The sequence below is a fragment of the Nicotiana attenuata genome, unplaced genomic scaffold, assembly GCF_001879085.1.
Source record: "Nicotiana attenuata strain UT unplaced genomic scaffold, NIATTr2, whole genome shotgun sequence".
Taxonomy (NCBI): Eukaryota; Viridiplantae; Streptophyta; class Magnoliopsida; order Solanales; family Solanaceae; genus Nicotiana; species Nicotiana attenuata.
The window spans coordinates 71,438-80,225 of record NW_017672647.1 but is presented as its reverse complement, the minus strand read 5'-3'; the positions used below and the strand labels follow the sequence as shown (position 1 = coordinate 80,225).

The 8,788-nt window shown below is 39.2% G+C and overlaps 1 protein-coding gene across 1 annotated transcript; it reads right to left on the bottom strand.

Annotated features, from left to right (window-relative positions):
* Window positions 1-3,581: 3,581 nt before the first annotated feature.
* LOC109213955 (probable LRR receptor-like serine/threonine-protein kinase At1g67720) lies at window positions 3,582-8,636 on the bottom strand. Its single transcript, XM_019377802.1, has 9 exons — window positions 8,422-8,636; window positions 7,670-8,204; window positions 5,854-6,317; window positions 5,218-5,353; window positions 5,025-5,096; window positions 4,866-4,934; window positions 4,550-4,621; window positions 4,389-4,460; window positions 3,582-4,038 (listed from the first exon to the last, which is right to left on the bottom strand). Exons 1-9 carry the CDS (start codon window positions 8,504-8,506, stop codon window positions 4,008-4,010), a joined length of 1,536 nt encoding a protein of 511 aa, XP_019233347.1. The 5' UTR covers window positions 8,507-8,636; the 3' UTR covers window positions 3,582-4,007.
* Window positions 8,637-8,788: the final 152 nt, after the last annotated feature.

Here is an 8,788-nt window from a genome sequence, read left to right as displayed (position 1 = left end):
CTCCAAAATGAGAGTCTAAAAAGGAGAAGAAAAAGAGGAAAGTCAAGTCAATACACATCAAAGTTAGCCTTACGGCACACAAAGAAAACTGAAAGCTACCTGCAAGGTCGCGCCAGCTACCCTCCGGGATAGATCCCCGTCACTAACACCCTTCAGCATTTCACGCTCAGCAGCTGCACATAACAGGGTCATATCCGTTGCGGCCTGCTCGCTGTGTTGTAACAGGTTATACCCTCCTGGGATCATGATTCGGCGGTTGGACCTACCCGTCGTCATCTCCACATGGGCTGGACCCCTCGTTAACCCATCTGCATCTCCACGGGCGGCCTCAGTGTCCGCCCTCTCGGCACCATCGCCCACTTCTCCAATAGCAGCCGACGAACCGCTCTCCGGAACACGGGCTGGGCTGGCGTCGGCAACAGCTCTCCTTTGGGGAACCGACCTCCTAGAACGGATAGCATCGGCCATAAAAACCGGCCTCGATGCTTGACGGGGTTCACTTACCCTCTCGTCTTCAGTCGCTATCCCCTTGCCCGATATCAACCGCCGTCTCTTTCTCTCTGGCGGCTCCTCACCTTCAGAAGTCTCCTCCATAGGCCGCGGGGATGGCACTGAAGGAGTCGCTTCACTTGCGGACGCCGCCATAGGCGCAACCTCCTGCTGAGGAACCTCTGGAGCGCCATCACTGAACGAGCCGCAGGGTATGTCTCCGCCATGAGAGTCGGTCTCCGCCCTAGGCGAGGTAACGACGGCCTTCTTCTTCTTGGGGGCGCTCCGACCTGCCAACACGAGTAAGTCAGGTAACAAAACCTAAGGGAGCTTCCAAACCAAGGCCGAAGAATTACCTGACGGGCCGTACTGTTGAAGAAATGCAGCCCAGGTACGGCAATCCTCCACATAAGGTATCAATCTTTCCACCCACGATTTAATACTGTCAATAAACTGGGGAGGAGAAGCCCTCGCTACAAAAAAAAAAAAGAAATCACAGCGGCCGAATGGTCAAGGTCACGAACAGTCATGAATTCTGCAAATAAAGGTACTCACGTTCTTGGTTCCATCTTTCCGAGAATCCTTCAGGGTTAGACACCAGGTGCTCCGTTCTGATGTAGAAGTACCTACGCCAAAAGAGGCGGTTGGCCTTGTCGTCAGACTTAACTACCAAACCCTTCGCGCCACGGCTTTTCAATTGCAACATGGTACCCCTCAGGTAACCAGGGCTGAATAACTGTAAAAGATGATGAACTGAGACGCAGCACTCAGCCTTAGCTGCGTACGTGGTCAGAATCCTGCACACCTTCAAGGTGTAAGTAGTAAGCTGAGCCGGACACACATTGAAAAAACGGCAAACCTCCTTCGCTAGAGGGTAAATCGGGAGACTATAACCGATCAAAAACGGGTACTCGTAGAATGTGCAGTACCCAGGCCTGTGCATATTGGCATAGTCCATCCCAGCCGGAGCCATTTCCACATGATCAGGAATGTTGTGTGTCGCTCGAAGGTTGTCTAGATGAGATTGCAGTAAATCACTATGCTCCCAGGGAAGGGCTGGACTTTTCGTTTGAAAATCCTTTCGAATATGCATTTCCTTTGGGAGGACGTTGTCTACAGTAAGGGGAACGAGGGTCTTTTTCACTTCCTTCTCCTCACCGCCAGAGGAAGGCGGAACCCTAGATGGGTCAGTGTCCTTGGTCTTTTTACCACCTTGACGACGTTTTACCATGATGATTCTGTTGGGGAAATAAGGCACTAACGACGAGAAATATGACTTCAAAGAAGTGGAGGAGTCTCACACGAAATAACGGTTACAAGAAAGAAAGGCAAAGAAGTAAACCAGAAAATGTTTTCCAAAGGTTCGAAAGATGAATCGGATTGAACCTCTCCCCCATTTATAGGGTTAGGTTGCGCAGAAATCGAAGAGTCATGATTCAAAACGTGTGCGGGAAACCAAAATGTCACATCATCCTTTGAACCGCCTCGGGAGTAAGTATAATAGTGACGCATACAGGCGATGACGTCATTCCGAAAAGGAAGCCACGCGTCAGTGGCTCAACAACGTCATACATTTCGCCTCATGCACGTTGCCGCCCCAGGTCAAGGTCAAATTCTCCTAAGACGAGGTTTGCATTTCCGCCCATTGAAGACGCCTACCGAATGCGTCTCCAACGAACGGAGGGACTAACTGTATAGGGTCAAATTTGACCGTTAACGTCTCTACGCCCATGGGTACGCCCAGTGAGTATACGTCGACTAACGTAAGGGTACGACTTGGACGTGGGGACAAAAGCGACATCGTTTAAGACTCAGTGTCTTCACTAGAAAAACGTTACCTATTTTTGTATCTTTTTGATTATTTCGAGGGAGGTCTCCTACTATATAAGGGAGACCTTCACATTGTAAAAAGGGGATTCTGGAAGAATACAAGGCTCTCATTTTCTCCTACTCTCTCTCTATCTCTATCTCTATCTCTAACGAATACTTTCTCTTGAGTTCATATTATCATTTTACACTATTAGATCTACAACAACAACTTCATTTTTCATCTCTAGGTCTATTATATTTGATTACGATTTACCCTTTCCTACTTTTGATTGTTTTTAAGCTTGCAAAGTATATCGATAACTTTTGAGCCAAACAAATTTCAAAAACAATATTGGAAAAGATAATTTGAATACACAACTTAGTAGCGAAAATGGTTTCTTAGACGAAAAACGTAGTTTTGTTTGGCTCTTAGAAGAAATAGGTGGAGCAAACTGTAACGTGACAAATGCTGTTCCATTTAAACTTGGAAGAATTTGCATTTGACTTCTTTTTTTTTCCTTTTTCAGATAACTTTTAGGTGGTCAGAATAGGTGATGGTAGTTTACATTCTCTCCATGAACTTTGGCAAAGTCCCCCTCAAAACATTTTTTATACAATATTTCATTACCTCCCCCACCCAAAAAAAAAAACAAAAAAGAAGCAAGTTGTAGTAGACAAACCAGGTAAATTTCACAAATGGTCATATAATTATAACTTTTTTCCATCAAAGTCATGTAACTTTATTTTCTCACACAAAAAATCATAAAACTTTCACTAACTCACAAAAATTCATAGTGACCGGAAAACACAATTTTTCGGTAATATATATTAAAATTTATTTATTTTTTTCTATGAATGTAACTGGTTTCGATTCCGGTTATTTTTGTATTTTTCTCTTAAAATGGGAATGATCCAACCCAGCCTACCCAAAATCTATATACATAAATTAAAATAATACAAAAAGTGAATTCTAAACCCCCACAAAAAAACTTAGTTCGGAATGCATGAGTCTTACCAAAAAAAAAAAAAGGAAATAAATGGTATAATTAGAGAGCATTTGAAATAAAAATGCTATCAATGTGAATGAAAATCTTGAAAAGAAAATAAAAGATAGAAGTATCGTGTTCTGAAGGATTCACTTTTAATAATATATATATATATATATATATATATATATATATATATATATATATTGGGTCGGCTGAGTCGGACCGGGTTGGGTCATTCTTATTTTAATTGAGTTATTATTTAGTAGACTAAAAATAAAAATAAAAGACGTGGAATAAGAAAATACTACCAGAAAATTGTGTTTTCCGATCACTATAATTTTTGTGTGAATTAGTGAAAGTTTTATGAGTTTTGTGTGAAAAAACAAAGTTATATGACTTTAGTGAAAAAAAAAAGAAGTCAAAGTTATATGACTATTTGTGAAATTTAGCCTAGAAAAACATGGTTACATCTATCCTCTATTAAATCATTACTGGTCATAATAACTGATGTACAAACACACCCTTACGTTGCTAATTATATTTTTTAATTTTAGATTTGATTATGGTTATGCACTTATGCTATAAACCAAGTATACCAAAGACTAAATGCACTTCTTTCGAATCCCTCCATCCCAACTTCTTGCTTGTGTTTCTCTTTGTTTCTGTCCACTTCTTGAAATGTGTAACAAATTCTGGTGCGTACATCATTTATTCCTCTATTTAACTTGATACTTCATTTCCAGGAGTGACCCTAAAACAACAGATATTAAATAACATCAATAAGATCAAAAAAAGTTGTACTCCCTTTGTTTCAATTTATATGATACATTTTGCTTATCGAGAATCAATTTGACTGAACTTTGAAGCTAAATTAAATTAGTTCAACTTAGTAGTTTAAAATTAAAATTTTGATATTCAAAACTACATGAAAAGTACTATAAGTTGCAATCTTTTCCATGTCAATACGATAACAAAAATATATTTTAAAACATTAGTCAAACTTCACACAGTTTGACTCTCGGTAAAATGTGTCATTTAAATTGAAACGAATGGAGTATCAAATTTGTAAATAGAGACAGGTTTCAATTCAAGATTACTCACTTAAGGTTTATGCCATTTTTGTTTTTTAGGCTTGCTGGAATGCTCCCTTTGAGGTGGTTGTTTTGAAGAAACCTATAAAACCAGAAATATAACTTAAAGATCTGATCTTTAATCATCAAATATACAAAATGAAAACAGAGTTTAATCAAAGAGGAGCATACACTTCTTTAAGTTTGGGAAGCTGTCCTAATGATTCCGGGATTGATCCTTGCAACTGGTTGTTCTCTAAGTGCCTTTTTCATTGCAGGACAATATTGGATTTGTTTCAGATTCCGACATAGGATAAGAAATAGAGTCAAATATGAAAAAGAAAATTCTTATTTTTTTGCTTATCAAACAAAAGTCTGGTATTTAAGTAGAGAAGGATAGAGTAGGCCCATTATATATACCAAGTTTCGAGCCATGCACCAGCTGGCCCTTGGGAATTTCTCGGTTATAAAGAAAAAGCAGGAAAAAGAAGCACAAATCGGAACTTACAGAGTTTCTAGGTTCTTCAATTGGCTTAAATCAGGTATTTTCCCTGTAAGTTCATTACTTCCAAGCCACCTTTAAATGAGTCATTTTCAATTAGTAATATTCCATTAATTTGTAGATAACAAAAACAAAAGCAATGTGATATAATAAATGATAGCTTACAGATGAGTGAGTGCAGTTAATTTGGATATGCTTGGTGGCAATGGTCCAGAAATTCCAGCATTGGTCAAATTCCTTTATCCAAAACATAACCAAGTGCACAAAATTGTAGTATCAGAAAAGTGATATATTATTGATTTATCATTAGTCAAATTACTAATATTACTCCTGGATTAAATCAGAAAATTAAACTTACAGGGAGATGATTCGTGTATTCATGCCCGAAGAGCATGTAACTCCAGTCCATGACTTGTCTTTTGGAAGGCATGGATCGCCATGCCAATCTTGAGGTTTTTTGTTAAAGCTTTTTCTCAAATCTTCCATTACTGCCACTGTTTAAGTGCAACAAAAAATATGTTACTCTAGAAAGAAAAAGAAGACAGCTCGGTGTACTAAGTTTCCGCTATGTGCAGGGTCCGAGGAAGGGCCGGACCACAAGGGTCTACTGTACGCAGTCTTTCCCTACATTTTTGCAAGAGACTGTCTCCACAGCTCAAACCCGTGACCTCCTAGTCTCATGGCAGCAACTTTACCGGTTATGCCAAGGCTCCCCTTAGTTACTCCAGAAACTAACAACTAAATTGACAGACAAATAGTAACAATAGCGGATCCAACTCAAAACTCATGGCATCTAAACTCGGATCCGCCACTGAAAACAACAACAACAACAACAACAAGCCCAGTGAAATTCCACAAGTGGGATCTGGGGAGGGTAAAGTTTACACAGACCTTACCCGTACCAAATGAATGTAGAGAGACTGTTTTCGAAAGACCCTCGGCTCAGGATCCGCCACTGACTAGTAAAGAAAATATTGCTGAAAAGAACCATTACCATCTCTAGTGAGAGTTAGTCCAGCAAGAGGCAAAAGTTGGAAGAGTTCACCAGCAGCAATCACAGGTCCAACAGGACTATTATTTGGGGGAATCAATGTAATCTTAGTTTCTCCTTCAAGAGGCCAAGTTGTGCTATAAACAGTGACACCATCGGTCGTGACATTAAGGTTGCTGTAGAATTTTGCTCCATTCACTAAAACATCAAAAACTCTCCAGCTAAAGGGGCTCGGCGTCCTACTATCTTGAAAGTACAAAGCAATGTAGTAGTATGTCTTAGGAACTGGAAATGGTGGCCAATTTACCACAAGAGTTTTGCCTCTACTGGCTGTTATTGAATTTTCAAATAGCTTTTCAGGTGGCATATTCCAGAATGTTGAAGGAGTTATACTTGTATGGCTTGTTACAACTGGATTGTCATCGAGTAGTGGATACCAATAACGATTGAATTTGTCATCTGGAAAACTAGTTCAACATATTCAACATCATCTATCAAATTTCAATTAATATCGATGTAATCAAACAAAACATTTAAAGAAGAATAAAAAGGGCAACCCAGTGCACTAAGCTCCCGCTATGTACAGGGTTCGGAGAAGGGCCGGACCACAAGGGTCTATTGTACACGGCCTTACCCTGCATTTTTGCAAGAGGCTATTTTCACGGCCCGAACCTCTGACTTCCCGGTCACATGACAACAACTTTACCAGTTACGCCAAGGCTACCCTTCATATAGATGTATGAACTCTGCTATGTTGCGCGAATTCTCCAAAATGATGCCGCACCCGTATCGGATCCTCAAAAAATACACTATTTTTGGAGGATCCGACTCGCATCCGACAACATTTTCGGAGAGTCCGAGCAACATAGGGCAGGTATTGAAAATTTCAACATCAAATAGATGTATATTTGTGTTGTTTCCAGCTCAAGAAAAGGGGTCACGACAAAAACTAAGGGATAGTTTCACAGACGGGTCATCCAACTTTCAATTTCTTCTACCAAAATCTAAAACTAATTGTTGTAATGGGAAGGAAAAATAACTCAATTATGACTATATATCACAGAAAATGAAAAACATCGAAAAATGCTAAATACGTCCCCCAGAAACAGTGGGTTGTGTCACTTCAACAACTCGCCTTACATAATATTCATGTGGCACCGCTTAAAAAATTAAAAAAAAGGCTATTATATGTCACATGGTGAAAGACATCGGGTATAAGATTGCGTTGACAAATGAGCTTTTTGTTTTCTTTAAGTGGTGCCACATCAATATTATTTAAAGTAAGTTGAAGACGTAGATGTACTTGCTAACAATTTTTTGCATGTGACAACCTACTTGTTATTTCAGGATTGACATTAGCATTTTCCTGCCTTGTTTACTTTCTGCAGTATATAGATATACAATTGAATTGTTGTGACACCCTAGTTAAATCCTATATCAACAAAATACGAAAGAAATATTGGGTATATAAGTAACCAGATCTTATACTCTAGTGACGCGTTTTAAAGCCATGCGGGCCTAGACCCAAAGCTAACAATATCACTAATAGGCCGGGCTGTTATATATGGTATCAGAGCCACTCCGCGTGAAACCTTGAACTGTGGTGGAGCAAACCTCAGGACCCTAAGGGGTATATGTGACACCCTAGACAAATCTAACATCGACCAAATAGAGGAGAGATGCTGGGTATATAAATAAACATATCTCATACCTAGTGATGCGTTTTTAATAAACTGAAAATTGGATGACCATCCACAAAATTATCCCAAAAACCGATAGTGAAAACTCGAAAAAAAAAGGAATAGAAATGCATACATACATTATGGTATCATGAGATCCAAAGCTATGACGAGCAAGAGTAACCAATGCATATTTCCCAAAATCAGTTGAATTATAAAGGGAATCATCAAGATACAGCAATTCAATCGCTGAGATAAAAGGATTTGAAGTTGTGTGCTCATTTTTTGCAAGACAAATAGTCAAAACCTTATTATGAGCAACCATAATAATTTCATAATAGGAGCTGAGGCCTTCTGCATAATCCGCCGTTGTATTAATATTCCACTTTGTACCATCAATAATCTGATCAAATATTGGTGGTTCTTTGCCTCCATCAAAACCTCCATAATAATATATGGTTTTCACCAGCAATTTCCTTCCTTTATTCACTGGGAAATGATAGCAAAATTTTTCTTCTACATCATCTGGGAAATAACGAACAGATGATAATAAAGGTACTAGCCCTTCTTGTTGTATCTCTGATTTATTTCCTGTTTTTATAAAGTTGTCATCTGGTGTATACGTAAGCGAATCTTGTTCAATTTTTTCATTTCCACCACAATTTAGAAGGAAACCTGTATGATCAAAATGATTATCCAAAATGTCAAAACAATTCGCAACTCAACAAATCATAGACGAATTCAGAATTTAGAGTCAGTAGATTAATATGTGTATATAATTTCGAGCCAAAAGCTATAAGTTCAATCGAAGTAACAGAACAGAACCCGTTCTAGATCACCTCAGAACAAATTAAGACAAATGTCATAGAAATTGAACAAGCATATTAATTACCGTGGGGTTGAATCTTATTAGTACGGGCGGCATGAATGGCTAGAGGAATGCTAACAAGCCAAAGGAGGAAAATGGAGGTGGACATTTTTGGAAAATGGTTAGGCAGAATAAGGAAAGGCCTGGTTGCTCCTGGTAAAGGGGAGAAAAAGAAAGAAATGAATTAAAGGCTTTTGGGCATAAGAGATGGAGATTTCTCCATTCTTCGGAGATTGACTGGATCACCTTATATTGTACTCCATTATATGTTAAAAATGAAATTCTGTAAAGAATTGTGTGTGTGTGTGGTGGGGGGGGAGGGGGTAGGGGGGGAGGGGGACGGGAGGGGGGGAAGGGGAAAGTAAGAAAGTAAGAACGTAGGTAAAGGGTA

Coding starts and splice junctions, on each gene's coding strand:
- LOC109213955 (XM_019377802.1), bottom strand. CDS start 8,506: ATGTCCACCTCCATTTTCCTCCTTTGGCTTGTTAGCATTCCTCTAGCC. Junction 4,622..4,865: donor TTGAAGAACCTAGAAACTCT/GTAAGTTCCGAT, acceptor GCAATGAAAAAG/GCACTTAGAGAACAACCAGT. Junction 4,039..4,388: donor AAAAATGGCATAAACCTTAA/GTGAGTAATCTT, acceptor CTGTTGTTTTAG/GGTCACTCCTGGAAATGAAG.